The sequence below is a fragment of the Cinclus cinclus genome, chromosome 2, assembly GCF_963662255.1.
Source record: "Cinclus cinclus chromosome 2, bCinCin1.1, whole genome shotgun sequence".
Taxonomy (NCBI): Eukaryota; Metazoa; Chordata; class Aves; order Passeriformes; family Cinclidae; genus Cinclus; species Cinclus cinclus.
This window is the reverse complement of record NC_085047.1, coordinates 16,045,154-16,065,708: the sequence shown is the minus strand read 5'-3', so window position 1 is coordinate 16,065,708 and position 20,555 is coordinate 16,045,154. Positions and strand designations below refer to the sequence as shown.

Here is a 20,555-nt window from a genome sequence, read left to right as displayed (position 1 = left end):
TGCCAGCCATACCAGGAGGGGCTGCACGGATGGATGTGGGAATGCTGCATCCCCCTTCCCATCCCACTGATTCCTATCCCCCCAAGGGACCTAGATGTCCCCTGAGCCCCTCTCTGGCTGCATCCCCAGAGCTTTGCCATGATGGTCCCAAACAGAGCCAGTCACAGAGACCCCCTGCATGACTAATCCACCTGAAAACATCCAGGAAAGTCCTGGAAACCCATCCAGTGTGGGACTGTGTGCCATGGAAATTTTTCCAGCAATGCCATGTCCCAGGAATGCACATCATGGCAGGTCCCCCCCCAGCACTGCCACTGCCAGCACCCAAAGCTCGGTGCCAGCTGGGTGCCAGGATGTTTCTGTCTTTTGGGGTGAGGGGAGCCACATACCAGGGATTCTCCTAAGCACGGAGCAGTGTCCCTGCAGCTGCTGCAGGAGGGTCCATATGCCCCTCCCTGACACTGGTTAGGGACAAGTGACATGGGCTGAGTGGGGTGCCTCTCCCCCTCTCTGACATGCTTAGAGACAAGTCACAGAGAGACCCCCAGCCTTCACCACCTTCTTTCTTAGAACAGTGAACCAATTAGTGACAAACGAGTGACAGATCATTAGGCTAGTGGCCGAGCCGGCTGTTCCAAGAAGGCCACGATGTTCTGGGGACGGAAATCCTTGAGGAGTGTGGCTGCTGTCCCGATTTGTCCTGCCTGACAAAGGGACATCAACAGGAAGCGACCTTGACTCCAGCCCTGTTGTCTTGGCCCCGGGAGGCCAGGCCAGGATGTGGGGGGACAGACTAGGAGCACCCCAAAGGCTTGTGAGCTGCCAGAGGTTAGGAAATTTGCTCGGTTCAGCAAAACATCCCACTCAGAGAGTGCGGGGTCCTCAGGGAGTGGCATCTGCCTGGTTCTAGGCTGTAGAAACTCCATGTGCAAATGTCCTGTACAAATGTCCTGTGCAGTGTGAGCATGCCAGGCTCCAGGGAGGCTGATGTGTGGGGGAGGAAGAGGATGGGGTGAAGGATGCACTGAGCTACAGGGAGACACTGGGCTCAGGTTGTCTCATTCCACCTGGACCAAACTCTAGTGCCGTCCTAATCAGGTCTTGCATGGCCAAGACCCTTTGCAGGTAGGGAAACTGAGGTAGGAAACCTCCACAGAAAGGGAAACTGAGGGAGGCACAGGCATGCAGGACTACTTGTGTGTTTTTTTTGGGATGGCTGATTCCACAGATTTGCATCTTCTACCCCTTGGAAGCTTCAACCTGGATCACTGGGTGCCAGGGTGGCTCCATGACAGGGTCCTGCACCTCAGCCCTTGCTTCCCATCCATACACTGCAACAGGACCCCAGGCAAATGACCATGAGGAGACAAGAGATATCCCAGAAGTGTTTCCTTCCTGTTTGCCCTCATTATCCCCCTGGAAAAGATGAGGTAATTAAGGAGCTACCGTGTTACAGGTTGTTGCTGCCTGATTAGATTAAAGGAATGTAATTTGGGACTAAGAGCGGTGCTGGGAGGAAATGGATGGATGGCTTCCCAGCTGGAGTTGGGCAGAGCTGCCAGCTCTACCTTCCATCCAACCCTCCATCCTCTGTTGCCCTGGGCCTTGCTCTAGGGACACTGCTGGAGCATTATCAGGGGTGCTGCTTTGGGGGGCTAGGGATGCTTCCTCTGTTTTCTCACTCCTATGGAGAGGATTTCCTGGGGAGTTGTGGCTGTGGGGCAGAGGGAAGGAGCCTGGAGCAGTGTTGGGGGTGACAGGGTGACAGTAGTGTCACTCAGCCCGTGGCAGAGCTGAAAGGTATCAGGGATGCTCTTGGGGGGTTGGGGACAGGGATGCTGCCTCCGTGGGGAAGATTCCCTGGGAAATTGTGCTTTTGGGCCTGGGTGAAGGAGCATTGAGGGGGACAGGGTGACAGGGTTTTTAGCAGTGTCACCCTGCCCACAGCAGAGCTGGTGACAGCAGAGCCGCAGCCTGCTGCCCTCAGGAGCCGCTCCCCTGCTCCTCAGCTCAGTTTCCCCACTCGTAGCCCAGAATCAGGAGCTGGTGTTCTCCTGCCTGGCCGTGCCCTGCTTGTTGCCAGCCTGGCGTTGCCAGCACACAGGCAGAGCTCGGCTATATTTAACCACCGTGGCCGGAGCATGAGGCTGAGCAGCCAGGGGAAAGCAGCCCCCCAGGATTGGAGTGGGGCTGGGGCGGCTCAGCATTGCTGGAGGTGGGAGAGGAGGATGAATCATGGCTCAGGGATATTTTGGGAAATTTTTAATGCCGCCAGATTTCTCGGCAAATGCTTGGGCAGGGCGGTGCGGGCGCAGGCTGGGTGTTTGCTGGCAGCTGTGGCTCAGCTTGGGGGGCCCAGGGGGATCAGCTGCTCCCTGTGGTGCTGTCACCCTGCAGCCAGGCATTGGAGAGGGGACAAAGGCAGGGACATCTGTCCCCATGCACTTGGAAACATCTCGGAGTGTGATAGGTGGGGGCAAAAGGGGGTCCTGAAGCAGCAGCTTCCTCCTCGAAGGGGAGGCAGGAGGGTAGAAAGTTTTCCCATCACTTTCCCTGGAAAGGGGAAAGGGCTGGGAAAAGGCAAAGCTGGGGAATGGGTGGGTGTCTCTGTCTGAAGGGTTGCAGTGGGTGGGGAAGCCTTGGACAGGGACAGGTAGCCAAGCACCCCGTGAGTGGGGCACAGGGAGTGGTGAGGGGCTGGGCGAGTGGAGGTAGGCTGCCTCCCATGAATCCAAATGGGATTTTGCTTTTTACCTGTCAAATACAATAAGATCCAGAGGCTGGTGGCTAAAAATGCATCCTATCTGAAGAGATGGCAGTGGGAGGAAGCCCTAGGCCCCCAGCCCTGGCTCTCAGCCTTGCAACGAGTTGATTACATGGTCACCCTCCTTATCCAGGGCTCTGCCCGGTAGGGAATTCCCTGGGGAGCAGCTTCTCTGTCCTTGAATTCTGCAAGCCCCTTGTGAGAGACACTGGGGCTGGTGAGACAGGCTGCAGGGGAATCCTTTGCTCTGCCCCAGACCCCTTCTTGCTGTGTTCTGCACTCCCAAGCATCCCAATCCCTTTCAACCTGAGCCTGTAAAATCCATTGGGAAGCATCTGCATGGGATGTGGGTACTGGGATGTGCTGCCCACAGGCACCGAGAGCTGCGCACTCAGCATCTTAGATGCTCTAATTTGATTTGGGGCCCACAATTGGGGGTGAAGTTGTCCAGACAGAGCGATGTCCAGCTCCATCCCAAAGGTGATTGCTCAGGCAGGGGCTAATAGACTAATCCACTGCTGAAATTAATTGGGCTCATTTTCCTTGCGTTCACAGATGGATAAAGTCCCATTGGAGGGCAGGAGCCGAGTGAGCTCTGAGGGCTCACGGTGTCATGGATGTCTCAAGCTCAAGCGGTCACCTCTGGCAGATCATTTACTTGGAATTTTTACAGCAAAACTGGGCTGGAAGCTCGGCAGGGAGATGATTCATTTCCTCGAGGTTCCTTGGGGAGGGTTGTGGCAGGAGTCTGCCACAGAAGCCTGGGCTGCTGCCAGCATCCCCCTGTAGAATCAGCACCCATGGGTGCTCTGGCAGCGATGGCAGATCCATCTGGGGCCTCTGCAGCCCAGCATCCCATTGCAAGGCAGGGTGGGGGTGCTTCAGCCTTTCTCAGCACTCCTCCACAAGCAGGATGCTCCCAGGGACCCGGAATTGCTGCCTGTCTCTCTGTGCCTGTTTACCCATGGTTAAAGAGGAATCCAGCGGTGGCAGGTCCTGGTTTTGAGCTCTGCCTCATGCAAAGTCTGCTCACTGAGTGCTCAGGTGTGTCCCCCCCACTCAGAGAGAGATCCCAAGTTCCAGGTACCCTCAACAGGGCTGAACATCCCCATGGGTGCCTCACTGCACTGGATCCAGCCTCTGCCTGCTCCTCCTCACCCTTGGGGGGCCTCCATTCATCTCCCAGGAGCAAGGCCAGGAGAAGGGGTGCAAGCTCAGAGACCTGAGACCCTGTGAGGTCAGTGTCCTCCTCCTCCAGCCCCCATCCTCCACATGGCAGGTGTGAAATGGACCTTTCTGGAGAGGAAGCTGGCCAGGATGGGATTTCTCTATTTCATAAACATCCAGAGAAGCTGGGGGTGCCAGGGGGGACAAACCAAGCTTCCACAGCTGTGTGTGGGGGGGGGGGGGGGGGGGGAAGGAAGGGGACAGACATGGCTGACCCTCTTGAAAATAGTCACGTTTTCACTGCTGGTGAATACCCCCTTCTGAAAAAAGCTGCTTTTAAATCCCAGCAGAATCTGTGGAAGCCTGGGATGGGGGCTGGGTAGCCTGTGCCGGGGGTCCCCACCACCACGTGTGTGGGGACAGGATGCTGCTGCAGCTATCCAAAGGGGAAAAGAGGGGGAAAAATAGCAGGGGAGAGAGCAGGCAGTGCCCTGGAGGCTGGTCAATGGCAGGATTTGGGTTTGCTAGAGTGGGGGGTTCCATGCTGCAGCAGAGACAAATCCTTACTCTAAGGAGATGAATGGCACTGTTAATCTTCCGCCAGCTCCAGTGGGAATATTGAGGCAGATACAGCTCTGGTGTTGCACCACACTATGGGATGCTGGCCAAGGAGAGCTGGCAAAATTCTTGCTGTGGGTCACCCTGTTAGCTCAGGAGTCTGGCAGGGTGAGACCAGTATCCTTGTCCCCTCAGGCCAGAGAAAAGGTGGCAGCAGTCCCCGGGTGGGGGCCCCACAAGGCCACGAGTGTGCACCATGGGGACATGACAGGGACAGGGTGCTGTTCACCTGTTCTGCAGGAGCAGCATCCTCAGCCCCTGGGGCTGTCAGTGATGCCATGCTGTGTCCGCTGCCCACACCCTGTCCTTGGATCTGTCCCCCAAAAATCCCCTTGGATCTCCCCATGCCGATTTCCAGACAGCATTTCCCTCCAGAGCTGCTGGGTGTGCAGCACCTGGGATGAGGGTGTTGTACTCTGCTCCAGCAGCTAGGAATTGCAATCCCTTTATGCTTTCTCCTGTTTTAGTGAAGTTAATTAACCCCCTGTGCCCACTTGGGAAGTGGTACCATAGCTCTGCCCTCCATGGAAGCTGGGATGCAGAGCAGGTGCTGGGAGCTCTCCCTGGAAGAGCTTTGGTCCCCTGCCCCACAGGGTGCAGATACAGGGCTATGTGAGTCTGGCTCAGTGGGTCCCAGTGACATTCCTGGTGGCAGGCATGGGGTTTCGTCTCTCTGCTGGTGCTGGGGATGCATGTGCCAATGCAGCTTCATCCAAATACCCCGAAATCTGTGGAGTAGTGATGGATCTGAAGGAACCCTCACCCAAACTGGAGTAGTGCCTGGATGGTGTGGTTTGCTGGGAGTGACTCCACAGCAAAGGGAAAAAGGCTGTTTATGGCAATAACCGGGATGTGGCTATGGTAGTGGCTCTGGCTGTGTTGGCTCTGGGCCCAGGCTGTGTCCTAGCAGAGCCCCCAGAGTGGGTCTGCAGCATCTCCTCAGGGTTGAGGGACATGGGGTGACAGGGGGTGAGGGTGTTGGGGTAAACCTCTGCTCTGGGCTGGAGGATGTGGACTGGGAGTGAGATGAGTGGGATAAATGGAATTAGTGGGATGAGCAAGTGGGATATGCAGGATGAGTGGAACAAGTGGAAGGAGTGGGATGAGCCATTGAATGGGATGAGCCATTGAGTGGGATGAATGGGTTGAGCTGGATGAATGGAACAAGCAGGGTGAGTGGGATAGGCAGGACAACTGGGACAAGCAGTTGAGTGGAGTGAGCCATCAAATGGGATGTTTGATGAACTGGATTAATATGGTGGATAAGCTTAGTGGAAAGAGCAGGATGAGTGGGAGAAGCAGTTTAGCAGGATGAGTGGGATAAGTGGAATGAGTGTGATGTCCTTTCCAGCCCAGCCTCACTCTCCCTACCTTCTTGCTAGGCTGCAAACCCTCCTGCCAGCCTCTGCTGCTGTCTCCTTGTCTCGGGAATATATTCTTTTAGCTCCTGCTGCTTTCCCCCCACTGTTTCATGGATGGACCTGTATTCCCAGCTCTAATAAAGCCACCACCCGTGTCCAGCTGCCACCTGTCCATCCCCACACCAAGAATGCCACTGGCATTTGATGCTCCAAGCAGACCCAAGGGACCCACTCAGGCTCTGCCCCATCTTCCCCTGCCCCAGGGGGGCCACTGTGGAGGATCCGGTGGGACAGAGGGATGGCAGGACAGCCATCTGGCTGAGGCCTGGCTGTATTCTACAGTGCATGTGTCTCCAGTGTGAGTAAGTGACTGGAGATGCGGCCCTGTTGGAATAACATCCAGTGCCAATGTCTTCAGCTGGAAGCACCCTCACCACCAGCCACGCTCCCAGTGCCCCTTGGATCTGGCCCCATGGCCAAGTATGCTCCCTGGGTGGGTGGGTGGCATAGCCCCGTGAGGGGCTGCTGTTCTGGATGGGGTCATGGGGTACATGACAGTCCCCAGGTCTGGTCATCAGGAATGGAGCCTGGACCCACCTGGAAAAGCTGGGACCAGAGGAAGAGCAAATCTCATCACCATTGTCCAGTGTCTGATTTGAAGCATCTGCTGTTTCCATCATAACATCATCCTTATCCCAACAAGGGCTGGAGGCAGGAGCAGAGCTGGGAGGGTCACATCACGGAGCCCCCTGTGCCCCCCAGCTTTTCCACGTGTCTGTCCCAACACCTCTCTCCCTCTATGGGCTTGTAATCCCCAGATGAGCTTTAATCCATCTCTGTGCCCCATTTCTCTTCCCTCTGGTGCTTTATGGCATGGCTAGCACTGAGGGCAGTGTGGCTCAGTGCCAAAGCCTCCTCTCCCTTTTTGGGGACCTCCCACCTCCCCACACGATGGACATTGACCAACACAGGAGGGTTTGGCTCCAAAAAAGGCACCAGGCGGACTGCAGGCCACTGCAAGGGGTCTGGGGGCAGAAGGACCTGTGCCATGGCAGGGTTGAAAGGGGGTGGGTGCTGCAGTGCCCTTCCCCCTGGTGTCAACCCCCAGTAACCCCCTGCTCTGCTCTTGTCTCTCCAAAGGATGCTCTGCTGAGCCTGGGTGCTGCGCTTGATGCCACCGCCCTGCGTGATGCCCTCCGCCATGCCCTTGTCACCCTGCTGCCCGCTGTGGTAGGTGGGGGCTGCATCTCCTGGGGGACTGGGAAGAATGGGGAGCAGAGCATTGGGTGGGTGGGGGTTGTGGGGATGCTGAGACCCCCTGGACTGGAGGGAGTAGAGAGTGGATTATCCGCTGGTTCATTCTGGGGTTCAGCCTGGGGTGGGGTCTCTTTATCCCCAGCCCACTGCTGAGTTCTCCCCCTATATGGGAGAGTCCCAGGGTGCTGCTGGTGGCCCTGGTGCTCATGGTGGCCCCAGAGTGCTGGTGACCCTGGGGGTGCTGGTGGCCCTGATCCTGGTGACCCTGTTGCTGGCGGTGGCTGGGTATGTGGCAGTGCCATTCCATGGGGCCCCCCAGCCATGGCTGGGTGTGAACGGTGTACACGTGTGCAGGTGAGCAGGCACACCTGTGCAGGACTCTGTGTGTATGTGCAGGGGTCCATTTGTGCAGCTGTGGGTGCACGTATGTTTATGCACACGTGTGGCTGTGCGTGCATGTCTGCACACACACGCCCGTGCTGCCTCTCTCCTTCCCCAGGAGCATGTCTACATCTACCTGCTGGATGGGGCTGCACGGCTGCTCTGCGATGACCCCCCGCATGAGCTGCCGTCCAACGGGAAGCTCAGGTGAGCTTGGCCACCTCCCCAGTCCTGGGCACGGGCACACATCCTGTCTCCGTCTCCGTCCTCATTTCATCTCCATCCTTGTACCTGTCCCCTTTCCTTTCCCATCCTCTTCTTCATCCTGGTTATGCACACATGTGCACAGGGGTTCTGTGTATGTACAGGGATACACGTGTTGGCACAGGGGCTGCGTGTGTGCAGGAAGACACACATTTGTGTCCAGGGGCTGTGCATGTGTGAAGGGACACTCGTATGCACATGTGTTGCATAGTCCTTGAGCCTGTTCCTATCCCATGGGTGTCTCTGCCCAAGGGGTGCTGAAAGTATCCCTGTGTCCGCAGGGATGCTGTGCAGAAGCAGAAGCGGCTGGAATGTGCGGGGCTGCTCCCTGCTGAGCTCCCTGGCCGGCACCTGGGACCCCTGGCAGCCCCCCTGGCCCCTGGCACACAAGGTAGGAGCTGTGGGGAAGGGTGGTCTTGGTGGACATATATGGGGGTATGGGTATAGGGCTGGGTGGTAGGTAGGTAGGTGGAGGGACAGGGAGAGGGATGGAGATGTGAGGGGATGGATGGATGGATGGATGGATGGATGGATGGATGGATGGATGGATGGATGGATGGATGGATGGATGGATGGGTAGATGGATGGTCAGAGGCAGTGGCTGAGACAGCAGTGTGTGGGTGAGTGATGGATGCACAGACAGATGGCTAGAAACAGGATGGAGGCATAAGAGAAAGGTGGGCACTGGGACTGAGGGGTGTTCTCAGGGACAAGGAAGTATGGAGGTGGGCAGATGGATAATGGATGGATGGGAAGATGGATAGATGGCTTACTGGCTGGGTCATGACACATCAGGATGTAATGGGGACATGCACCCCAAGAGCTGAGCTCCACAGCTCCAGGCTGCCCCTGAGGCCCACCTGGGACTGACACTCTCTTGCTTGCAGTGCTCATTATCCCATTGGTGGACAAGAACAGTGGAGCCGTGGTCTGCGTCATCCTGGTGAGTGCAGGAACATGGGTAGGGCTCTGGGGACAGGGCCTGGACATGAGGGTCCTGACATCACTCCTGATCCAGGTACACTGTGGCCAGCTGAGTGAGTCAGACGAGCAGAACCTGTGTGCATTAGAGAGACATGTAAGTGACTCCTTCTGAGCTGTGGGACCTGACACCTGGGGACCTACCACCCCTTCTCCCAGCCCTGCTGTTCCTTGTCCCTTCTGCCCAACCTTGCAGGCCCTGGTGGCATTCCGGCGCCTGCAAGCTCTGCAGAAGTTACAGCCCTGGCCCCAGGTCAGCCTCTCTACCAGCTCTTCCCAGACCTCTCTAGCCAAGCCCGAGAAGGCACCTGGCAGCAGCTACAGTGACCTGGACTGCAAGATCCTACAGCTCTGTGGTGAGTGGGCGGACACTGGGAAGTGTGTGGTGTGTGGACAGGGTGAAACCATGCTCAGCCCCTCACGGTGTTGTGACCCTCATCCAGGTGAGCTGTATGACCTGGATGCCGCCTCGCTGCAGCTCAAGGTCATCAACTATGTGAGTAGCTGCTCCACCAGTCCCCTGTCCCCATCTGCCCCCAGCCCCAGGACACACCAGGGAGCCCTGTTTTATTTCAAAACAAGAAAATTTCCCAAAGCCAAGAAAAGCCTCAAGCATCAGCAGTGCAGTCATCAGCACTGACCAGAGTGAGCAGCCTTGTAACAAACCATCAGTAGTCTCCAGAGTTAACAGTGCCACCCTCACCCCAAAAACTCTGTGAGAGAAGGTACAGGTTCCTCTCCTGCTCTCTATCATTCTGTACCTCAGTAGGACCCTCAGCAGTGTCCAGAGTGAACAGCCTTCCCCTTGCTATCAGTAGTCTCCAGGGTGAACCTGGTCAGTCATGGGGAGGAGGTTCTGGGGAGGGGCACCTGGTTCTCTGTGGCATGTGTGGGTGCCCTGGTCACACAGAGACAGAGGAGGGGCTGGATTCCACCTGGGGGGTGCTTGGGGCAGGCTGGGGTGCTGACCCTCCCCTTACTCCCCAGTTGAAGCAGGAGACCCAGTCTCTGTGCTGCTGCCTCCTGCTCGTCTCTGAGGACAACCACCAGCTCTTCTGCCAGGTGGGTGCCACTGGGCCAGTTGCCCAGCCCTGACCCCCACAGAGGATTACATGATGCCACCTGACATGGTGTCATCCTCCTGGGCACCCCCTTCTTCCCATCTCTTACAGGTGGTGGGGGACCGTGTCCTAGATGAGGAAATCAGCTTTTCAGTGAGCAGGGGGACATGGTGAGGGGTTGGGAGGTCGGGGAGTGGGCAATGGGTTCCATGGGCTAACACATCCCCTCTCCCCACAGCTCACGTTTGGGCGCCTGGGGCAGGTGGTGGAGGATAAGAAGCCCATCACTTTGAAGGACATTAGCGAGGTGGGTACCAGCCATGTCCCTCCCACGCCTGGAGACATGGGTGTCACCACAGTGTGCCATGGGGCTTCCTGGAGGGGTGCTGGTTCCAGCCCCATCTTGCCTCTCCCTGCAGGAGGAGCACAAGCAGCTGAGCAGCATGCTGGGCTGTGAGGTCACCTCTATGCTCTGTGTCCCTGTCATTAGCCGGGCCACCTCCCAGGTGGTGGCACTGGCCTGCGCCTTCAACAAACTGAGTGGGGAGAGGTGAGCAGCATTTTGGCTGAGTCTCTGTGGGGATGCACCCCCTCACTTTTGGGGTGCTGGACCACTGTTGCCATGGAGAAGGGGGGGAACCAATGGGGACGGAGAACTGAGGTGTGCCCCCGCCAGCTACACAGACACGGATGAGCACAAGATCCAGCACTGCTTCTGCTACACCTCCACAGTGCTCACTAGCACCCTGGCCTTCCAGAAGGAGCAGAAGCTCAAGTGCGAGTGCCAGGTGAGTGTGTGCAGGGCCATGCCACATGCGTGGTGTGTGCCCCATCTTGCACTAGTCACTGATGGTATCCTCTCTGTCCCCTCAGGCCCTGCTGCAGGTGGCCAAGAACCTCTTCACCCACTTGGGTAAGTGCATTGGAGAGCACCCATGGTGAGGGAGTGGAATGGGGAATGGATGGACCATCCCCCACTCCCAGCCCTGGAGGGTGGTGGCACTGGGTTCTCTGTCCCCAGCCAGGGAGAACCTTGTCCCCTTGTTGGGGAATGGTTGCAGAAGGGTGGTGTGAGCTGGCACAGAACCTGACATGCACTGATTCTGCATGGCTGCATGCATGCATGTAGCATGACCAGAGAGCTCTTAGAAACATGTATGCACATGTGCAGCTGCATGTGTGCACTGCTGCACACACGTATGTGCTGCTCACACATACATGTGCCCCACACAGCCCCCATCCTTCTGTGCCCCCCACACTTCCTGCTGGGACCCTGAGCTAAATCCTCCCCTCCTGTTTTATTGCGTGAGTGGGGAATGAGGGGGCAGTGCTGCCTGGCTGGGGGTCCCTTACCCTTCCCTGCTACCCCTGCAGATGATGTCTCTGTCCTGCTGCAGGAGATCATTACGGAGGCCCGGAACCTCAGCAATGCTGAGATGTGAGTGGTGGTGGCGGGGCAGGCAGGTGAGGGGGCATGGGGGTGACACTGAGCTCCCCTGTGGGTGCGAATGGCAGCGGTGTGTCTTGCAGATGCTCTGTGTTCCTGCTGGACCGGCTCAGTCATGAGCTGGTGGCCAAGGTGTTCGATGGTGGAGTGGTGGACGACGAGGTGAGCACAGGATGGAGTTGGGGGGGCCTGGGGTTATGTCCCTCCCCCCAGGCCTTGATGGTGATTCCCTTCTCCTGCCCACAGAGCTATGAGATCCGCATCCCAGCAGACCAGGGCATTGCTGGCCATGTGGCCACCACTGGCAAGATCCTGAACATCAAGGATGCCTACTCACACCCGCTCTTCTACCGTGGGGTGGATGACAGCACCGGCTTCCGCACCCGCAACATCCTTTGTTTCCCCATCAAGAATGAGAGCCAGGGTGAGGGAGTGGTGAAGGAGCACTGGGAAGAGGGGTAGGGCACAGGTCTGGCCCAGCAGGTGCCTTAATCAGTATGTGGTGGTTTGATCACCCATATTGTGGACATGACACTGTCCCCAGCATGCAGGCACAGGCAGAGAATCATCTCTAGCCTGTGGGCATGGCATGAATCCTGTTCAAGCACAGGGACACAATCCTGTCTCCAGCATGTGAACACTGTTCTGTCCCCAGCCCATGGGTGCCATTCTGTCCCCAGCCCATAGGCATGCCCCAGAACATGGGCATGACCCTGTCCCAATCCCATGGTCACAGTCCTGTCCCCAGCATCAGGACATCACTCTGTCCCGTGAACGTGGGCATGGTCTTGTCCCTTGGGCTCAGTGCTGTCTCCTGGCACAAGGGCACAGTTCCTGGGTGTGATCCTGTACCCCTGCAGACAGGCACAGCACTGACCTCAGCACACAGACATGATCTTATCCTAGTCCATGGGTTCAGCATGGTCCCAGGGCATGATCCTGTCCCCCTACAGACACTCAGCATTGTCCCCCAGCTCATGGCCATGATTCTGTCCCAGCCCATGGGCACAGCACTGTCCTTAAGCACATGGGCGTGACCATGTACCCTGCATGCAGGGGCATGATCCTGTCTGCCAGCACATGAGCAGAGTACTGTCCCTGGACACAAGCCTGTCCCAGCCCCTGGGCACTGCAGTGTCCCCAGAATGTGGGTGTCGTGCTGTCCCCAACCCACAGGCACAGCACTGTCCCTGCTGCTTGGGCACGACCCTGCCCTAAGCCCATGGACACAGTGCTGTCCCCAGCACAAGGCCCTGATACCCCTGCTGTCTTCCCTCTGCTCCAGAGGTCATTGGGGTGGCAGAGCTGGTCAACAAGATCAATGGCCCTTGGTTCAGCAAGTTCGATGAGGACCTGGCCACTGCCTTCTCCATCTACTGTGGGATCAGCATCGCCCATGTATGTGCTGGGGGGTCCTCCACTTGGAGGGGGTCACACACAGGGTGTGTGTCCCAGCTCTGCCACAGCACAGAGGGATGGGAATGGGGGGATGTGTGTGTGTGGTCCCCATTCCTTGGGGACAAGTGGTGGTGACCACGGGATGAGAAGGGAATTAATGGGCATAAAGATGTGCTGTGGTGCCAGGGGGGGCTTGGGGGTGCTGGAGGGTGTTTGCCCACCCCTAGCACTCCCGTACCTTGATCCTGCCGCACAGTCCCTGCTGTACAAGAAGGTGAATGAGGCACAGTACCGAAGCCACCTGGCCAATGAGATGATGATGTACCACATGAAGGTGAGGAACCATGAGAACAGGGACAGGGGTGGGACCCCCGCTGCCAGCATGGTGCCCCCACACTTTACCCCAAGGTGGTCACGCAGTTGGGTGGTGGTGATACCCCAGGGCGCTCTGCTCTCACTGTGGTTCATGTGGCCTTTGGGACACCTGGTGACCTGATCATAGTGTGGGCCACTGGCTATGGCTCCTGCAGGTGTCTGATGATGAGTACACCAAACTGCTGAGTGAGGGCATCCAGCCCGTGTCCACCATTGACCCCAACTTTGCCAGCTTCACCTACACGCCACGCTCACTGCCTGAGGATGACACCTCCATGGTGAGGACCATGGGAACAGCTCTCAGCTGCCACCATCCGCTGCCTGGCCTCGGTCAGGTCATATATCCCAACCCTGGGGTGCTGGGATGTTGGGGTGAAGGGATGTGGCTGCACCCCTGAGCATCTTCCTGCTGAGCAGGGGCAGGGGTGGCTTGCAGGGGACCTTGCTGGGCATTGTCTTTCCCTGCCACCCACCCTATCCTCTCTGCAGGCCATCCTGAGCATGCTGCAGGACATGAATTTCATCAACAACTACAAGATGGACCGTCAGACACTCACCAGGTGAGTCCCCATCCCTGTCCACTTTCCCTGTCTCCATCCTCATTTCCATCCCCTCCATTCACCTTCCCCATTCCCTTCCTCCTCCTCTTCCCCATCCCCTCCATTTGCTTCCCTATCCCAGTCCACACCCATGTTCCTGTCCCCATCTACATCCTCATCACTGTCCCCCTTCTCTGTCCCCTCTCTGTGTCCTCACCCCTATGCCCATCCGCATCCAGATAACTGCCTATCTTCCCTGTCCCCATCTCCCTCTCATTGCCCATCTCCAATCCTTCCCCATCCCATCCTCATCCCCATGCCTGCCTGGTGGACATCTGGCCAGGTGGAGGTCCCTGTGGGGTCCCCCCACATGGCTTTGCCTTGTCTAGGTTCTGCTTGATGGTGAAGAAGGGATACCGTGACCCTCCCTACCATAACTGGATGCACGCATTCTCTGTCTCCCACTTCTGCTACCTGCTCTACAAGAACCTGGAGCTCGTTAACTACCTGGAGTAAGGCCAGGTGCTATCCCTGTCCCTGTTCTCCATCCCCTGGCCTGGCTGGGGTGCTCCCTGCTCTCCTGCCTGCCTCAGTTTCCCTCCTCCCCCTTCCCAGAGACATCGAGATCTTTGCCCTCTTCATCTCCTGCATGTGCCATGACCTGGACCACAGAGGCACAAATAACTCCTTCCAGGTGGCCTCGGTGAGCCGAGCCCAGAGCTGGGATGGGCAAGGGGGAAATGGGGGTAAGGGGACAGCTGTGGGGGTCTTCACCCCATAGTTCCATCATTCCGGCTGCTCTACCTTGCAGAAATCAGTCCTGGCAGCGCTCTACAGTTCAGAGGGCTCTGTCATGGAGGTAAGATCCCCCAAATCCCTCATTGCCTATCTCTCCTGGGTTCTGGCTGCGTGGCAGCATCCTTGCCTGCTCCCTGCCTGCTTTCACGGTCCTGGCTTCTCCCACAGAGGCATCACTTTGCCCAAGCCATTGCTATCCTCAATAGCCAAGGCTGCAACATCTTTGACCACTTCTCCCGAAAGGTGAGCCCCCCACCTTAACACCTCCCTCAGGCCACCCCCTGCCCATGCTGAGCCCCTGTGTCCTCTCCAGACCTCCTGCTCCCCATCCCTGGATCCTAGGGGATGTGGGAGGTGGCAGGGGCACAGAGCTGGTCATGGCAGCTGTCTTGCACACAGGACTACCAGCGCATGCTGGACTTGATGCGGGACATCATCTTGGCCACTGACCTGGCCCACCACCTCCGCATCTTCAAGGATCTCCAGAAAATGGCAGAAGGTGAAGCTCCTTGGATGGATATTGGGACTGGGATTTGAGGGGTGATAAAAACTCATCCCACCAAGCCTGGGATGTGACACAGGAGGTTCTGGCTGTCCCTAAAGTCCTCATGTGTGGTGTGATGAGGGCTGTGAAGCTCTGTCCTGAGTCTCCCATCCAACCCCTGCCCCACACTCTGCCCACAGTGGGATATGACCCCAAGAATAAGCAGCACCGCAGCCTGCTGCTCTGCCTGCTCATGACCTCCTGTGACCTCTCTGACCAGACCAAGGGCTGGAAGACCACCAGGAAGATTGCAGTGAGTTCCATACCATGGAGCTAAACCCCTTGAATGCCACTTCACAACCCACCTAGGCCACCTGCATGTCCCCAGGCACATGCCTTCCCCTCATGGAGTGGGTTCCTCCATGCAGGACCCTGGACTGTGCAGCAGTCCCTCCAAGCTAGACCTTGTGCCTGCTTGATTCAGAGCTGTGGGGAGGGGTCTGGAGGGCAGGAGGGATGGGGGATCATCCCAGGCTGCACTCCCTGTGCTGACACCTGTCTCTTTGCAGGAGCTGATCTACAAGGAGTTCTTCTCCCAGGGTGACCTGGTAGGTACCACCTGGCAGGGTTGGGCTTGGCCAATGCTCCCAAAAAGCACCAATGGGATGGGGAGCGTGGGCAGTGAGCAGAGAGGTCTTGCCTGGGAATGAGGGGAAAGTGCCACTGGCACTGACCCCTCCTGCCATCTCCTCAGGAGAAGGCCATGGGGAACAGCCCACTGGAGATGATGGACCGAGAAAAAGCCTACATCCCTGAGCTGCAGATCAGCTTCATGGAGCACATTGCCATGCCCATCTACAAGTGAGCCCCAGCGCTGGTGCTGGGATGGGGAGGACCCCCTGCCACCCCCACCTCCCTTAGGGTGGGATGGGGTGATGTGTGGGGAGTCTTGCAGATCTTGGGGGTTGTTCCAAGCAGTGGGGATGGCATTGCACTCAGCTAAGGGGGTTGCATCGAAATGAGGGCTTGCCACCCTCTGCTGATGGAGTGCATCCCCCACTCCCCAGATTGCTGCAGGATCTCTTCCCCAAGGCAGCGGAGCTCTACGAGCGGGTGGCCAGCAACCGGGAGCAGTGGACCAAGGTCTCCCACAAATTCACCATCCGGGGGTTGCCCAGTAACAACTCTCTGGACTTTCTGGATGAGGAATATGACCCACAGGCCCCTGATCCCCAGCTCAACGGCTGCCTGGAACCTGAGGCGGGGCAGCCCCCTGAGGCTGGGGCTGAGTGAAGGAGGCGATGGGAGGGCCACAGCCATGGCTGGGCCAGGAGCATCCCCAAGCCTCATCCCCCAGCCTATGGGGAGGAGGTTTGGGGGGGTATCAGTGACTCTGGACTACCACGGCAAGGGCTGTGTGCTGCCAACACCCACCACTGGTCCTTCCCCACCACTGGGTGACTATCTCCTCCCTCTGGGGCAGGTGTTCAGGTGTCCTGTCCACCCAGTGGTCCCTGGGACACTGCCTTGGTGGCTGGGAGCACCAAGGGACGCAGTGGGGCTGGGGGATGGATGTGCTTTAAGCTGCCTTAAGACTGCAGGTCCTGTCCCCATGGGATGACAGTAGGAATTATATCCTTGGTGGAAGCACCTACAGAGGGGTCGGTCACCATGACATGGGTTAGCAGGACAGGGGGGATGAGGGCAGGATGGCAAGGGAAGAGAGCTGTGGGGTGGTTGTAGAGCGTATGGGGGGTGTTGCCATGGACCATGGATCTGGTCCACGGAAGAAGGTTGGCTCCAGCTGGAGGAGGGAAGGGACACCAGAGTGGGAGGGCCGCAGCCATGGGGATGTGTCTGCATCCCCTGCTGGGTTCCCCACTAGAGAGCCAGCTCCAGCCTCTTCCTAGCAGCATCCGTTGATGCTGAGCATCTGCTGGCTAAAAGCCCCACCCCTCTAGGACCCCTGAACCCACTCACCCATGGAAGGGCTCATATCTCTCTCACAGCCCAGTCCCATGCGACCACACAGCCACATCCCCTACAAGGGCTACACACTTGCCAAGGCTGGGGGGTCCTGCTGCTGGTTTGCATGCACAGGGGAGGCTGTGCTCTACAGGGGGTCCATCTGGTCCCATACATGTCCTTGCCGTGTCCCCACTACGTAGGTGTTCCTCTGAAGTGTCCACCCAGGAGCCTCCTCACCGCAAGCAGCTTCTCTGGTGACAGTGTTGTGAGCATCCCTAGCTCGCGGTGACTTCACAACTCCTGCCATACCAACCTCTGTGCATGGATCCTGCTAACATTTTAGGATCCCTCTGGTCTTGCAGACCACTGGGCATGAACCTCAATGGTCTTCTGTGGTCCCTTTGGTCCTGCAGACCACCATGCACAGACCCTGCCATTTTCCTGTGGTACCTCCAGTCCTACTTGGCACCATGCATGGATTCTGTTGGTCTGCCATGGTTGATCTGGTCATGCATGGACCCTGGTGTTTTCCCATGACTCCCTTCTCGTCCTGACTGCCATGCATGCACCCCACCAGCCTCCTGTGTTTTTTCTGGTCCTGCAGACCACCGTGCATGGACCCCAGTGCTCTCCTCTGGTTCCTCCTGTCCTACAGACCACTGAGCATGGACCCTGCTGACCTTCCTGTGGTCCCCAGTCCCACAACCTAAACCATATGGACCCTCTCAGTCCCAGGGACACTACCAGCCTCCAGAGTCCAACCAGCTGTATGTGACCCAGGGCTCTGTCACCCCAGCCAAAGCCACTTGAAACACCCATGAGCAGGAGAGCTGCAGTGGGCAGCTTTCCCTGCTGGGGCAGAGCTGAAGAGGGGGCTGGGGCTGAGGGGGCGGTGTTCAGCCTTGAGAGATTAGGGTGCACTGAGCCTCCCAGGCTGCATCATCCAGCTCATGGGAGCTGGATGAGTCCACCACCAAACCAGGGAAAAGCGATGGGAGCAGCATGGTAAAATTCTGACACTGCTGGCATTGGTGTTGGTTATGTTGGGATCAAGAGTGGACATGGGGCCATTTGCCGCCCCATCCCCACTCCACTGCAGTATCCCATGGCACCATACCAAGTGGTGCCACAGCAGGTCCCTCCTGGATTTGGGCTACGCAGTGGCTGCTTCTCTCCTTGGCTTGTCTGTAAGTGATGACTTGCCTGTGTTCTCGGGATACCTGGAGCGTGTGTCTGCAGGAGCAATGGGAGACCCCAGTGCTGAGCTGTTCCACATGGATGAAGTGACCTGAATTCCTTTTGCCTTACCTACTCGGAGATGCCTTCAGTGAGATTCTTTGCCCAAACCCTGGTGGGATCTACCTGGTGACTGTGTCTGTCTGCTGGTCCATGGCTTTGCCTCCAAGACCCCTTAAGCCCTTCTCCCCCTCCCCACACTGCCATAGAGGGTGGGGATGGTCCCAGAAGGCAGCAAACCCTGAAGCTGCAAGAGGAGGACAGCAGCTCCATCCCCATTGTGATGCTGGCACAGCCCTGGTACCAACGTGTCAGTAGGTACAGCAAGACTGTCCCTGCATCCCAGTGCTGATCCAGGGATGCCTGACAATGCACGGATCTCTCAATCCAATAGATGTGGGGGTGTCCTGCACTTGGGTTCTGCATCCCGGGTACCACACCATGGTGGGGGCACACAGGGATGCCCATTTCCCAGCTGTATCCCACTTTTCCAGCCCCTGCTGCTGGTGTGTGTAGGTAGTCAATGCTTTCCCAGCTCCTGCCCCTGTATATACCCCTCTGGATACTGGGGAGTGCAGCCTGCACCCAGCCCAGCTCACCACACAGGCGTGTGTGGGTGTGCAAGCCTCCTTCAGCTTTTCTGTCCTGTCTTGCGGCACTGGTTGTTCTGGACTCCAATGGAGCCTAAGGAGGAGATGGCTTCTCTTTCTTCCTCTCCTCCTTTTCTTACTCTCCTTCTTGTCTTCCTCCTTCTTCTCTTCCTCCACCTCCCCCTACTGTTTCTCCTCCTCCTCCTCCTTCTTTACTATTATTTCTCTTTTTTTGGTGGGTTTTGGTTTTCCTAAATAAATTTCATATGTCAACCTCCCCGTGACAGGTTGGTGGGTGGCCTTGTTGGGGCCTGGGGAGCTCCAATTAAGACTTATGAACCCCAAAATCACCCTTAGGGGTGGAATTCAGCTTGGGCCGTGTAGTTCTGACCCCCCCCCCCCTCGCCCCCCACAAAGCTCCCTCCCTGGATGTTCCACTCTCCTGGATCCAAATGCCCCAGGATTCACTGATCCCCTCTGAGTGCTCCATGCGCTCTCGTTCCTTCCCTGTGCCCTGTTCCCTCCTGAAATGCTCCAGAACCCCAGGATGCCCCAATCCCTTGGGATTCTCTTTCTGTCCCCATCTACCAGGTTGAGACCCCTCCCCCACACCTGGACAGGAGCAATGTTGGGACCCATCCAGCCTGACAGCAGGGGGAGCTGTGCCCGGGCCGGGATCCAGCGTGGGCTGGGCTGGGATTGCAGTGGGGTCCTAGGCTGGGATGCAGGATGAGGCCTGTGTCGGGACTCCTCTGTGCCTGGACTGGGGCAGAATCCAGCTGCTCCTCTGGCTCCTGCAGCCATCCTTGCACGGCCCCAGAGGGGACAGTCTTGTCTGCCCATCATCCGTGCAATCAGGGCTGTGTTTTTCATTCCTGCTGTCCGGCTAAGGAGCAATTTATTATCCAAGATCAATGCAGCACTTTCATCCCAGCCCAATCTGACAGCTTTATTTTGGGCATTTGATAACCAGGGGAAAAGTTCCCGGAGCTTTGGTGATGGCATGCTCTGGTGCTCCACGAGCTGCCAAAATTAGGGTGAAAATCTGCCCAAACTACCAAATCCTGCTCCAACCTCCGGTTCAAATCCTGGGATTAAATCCTTTAATCCTCCGAATTAGTCCCAGAGCAGGGTTTATGATCCCGAGCTAGGAGCTGCCCCACTTCTGCCTCTGCCACCGATGGCTCCATGCCCTTGGGTGACATCCCTTCCTGGATGCTTCAGGATATCACGGCCTTCCCCCCTTTTGTCCCGGTTGATCCCTATGGTGGGGTGCAGGTTTCCCTGGAGGGGATGGTCCAGCCGGGGATGGATGTACCACTGGAATCACCCGAAGCCCGTTCCCCACAGGCTGCTCTGCAACAGGAGACGGGCGGGAGGGGGAAAGGACGGACGTTTTCCTCCAGGGAAGGCGGATTCCATCGGAGGAGGGGAGGGACACCTCGGGGCGCGCAAGTGCGTGTGTGTGTGTGTGTGTGTGTGTGTGTTTGTGTGTGTGTGTGTACATTGTGTGTGTACGTGTGCATTCTGTGTTGTGTGGAGATGTGTGGGCACGTGTGTTTGGGTGTGCACAGGGATGCGTGCCTGCACACACACACGCGTGTGTGTGCGTGTGTGCAAGGCATGTCTGTGTTCACAGATACCGAGCTCTGTGTTCACTCATTTGCCTGTGTTCACACACGTGTCTCTGTGCACACACGTTTAACACACACCACACACACGTGTCTCCGTGCACACACACGTGCCTCTGTGCACACACACGTGTCTCCGTGCACACACGTTTATTAACACACACCACACACACGTGTCTTTGTGCACACACACACGTGTCTCTGTGCACACACAAGGGGCTCCCCCCGCCCCTCT

At 57.5% G+C, this 20,555-nt stretch overlaps 1 protein-coding gene across 1 annotated transcript in view; it reads left to right on the top strand.

The window, feature by feature from the left end:
- Positions 1-16,188, top strand: part of PDE2A (phosphodiesterase 2A) — a 38,764-nt gene extending 22,576 nt beyond the window's left edge. The window contains exons 3-31 of the mRNA XM_062511829.1: positions 7,051-7,140; positions 7,667-7,755; positions 8,094-8,203; positions 8,700-8,755; positions 8,831-8,890; positions 8,990-9,149; positions 9,237-9,289; positions 9,781-9,855; positions 9,966-10,007; positions 10,093-10,161; positions 10,274-10,404; positions 10,531-10,642; positions 10,728-10,767; positions 11,229-11,292; positions 11,385-11,463; positions 11,548-11,725; positions 12,587-12,699; positions 12,956-13,033; positions 13,230-13,352; positions 13,564-13,634; positions 14,003-14,125; positions 14,229-14,316; positions 14,425-14,472; positions 14,580-14,654; positions 14,811-14,910; positions 15,096-15,208; positions 15,465-15,503; positions 15,650-15,756; positions 15,963-16,188. Coding sequence (XP_062367813.1) covers positions 7,051-7,140; positions 7,667-7,755; positions 8,094-8,203; positions 8,700-8,755; positions 8,831-8,890; positions 8,990-9,149; positions 9,237-9,289; positions 9,781-9,855; positions 9,966-10,007; positions 10,093-10,161; positions 10,274-10,404; positions 10,531-10,642; positions 10,728-10,767; positions 11,229-11,292; positions 11,385-11,463; positions 11,548-11,725; positions 12,587-12,699; positions 12,956-13,033; positions 13,230-13,352; positions 13,564-13,634; positions 14,003-14,125; positions 14,229-14,316; positions 14,425-14,472; positions 14,580-14,654; positions 14,811-14,910; positions 15,096-15,208; positions 15,465-15,503; positions 15,650-15,756; positions 15,963-16,188 — 2,712 coding nt within the window. The remainder of the gene's footprint in view (positions 1-7,050; positions 7,141-7,666; positions 7,756-8,093; positions 8,204-8,699; positions 8,756-8,830; positions 8,891-8,989; positions 9,150-9,236; positions 9,290-9,780; positions 9,856-9,965; positions 10,008-10,092; positions 10,162-10,273; positions 10,405-10,530; positions 10,643-10,727; positions 10,768-11,228; positions 11,293-11,384; positions 11,464-11,547; positions 11,726-12,586; positions 12,700-12,955; positions 13,034-13,229; positions 13,353-13,563; positions 13,635-14,002; positions 14,126-14,228; positions 14,317-14,424; positions 14,473-14,579; positions 14,655-14,810; positions 14,911-15,095; positions 15,209-15,464; positions 15,504-15,649; positions 15,757-15,962) is intronic.
- Positions 16,189-20,555: the final 4,367 nt, after the last annotated feature.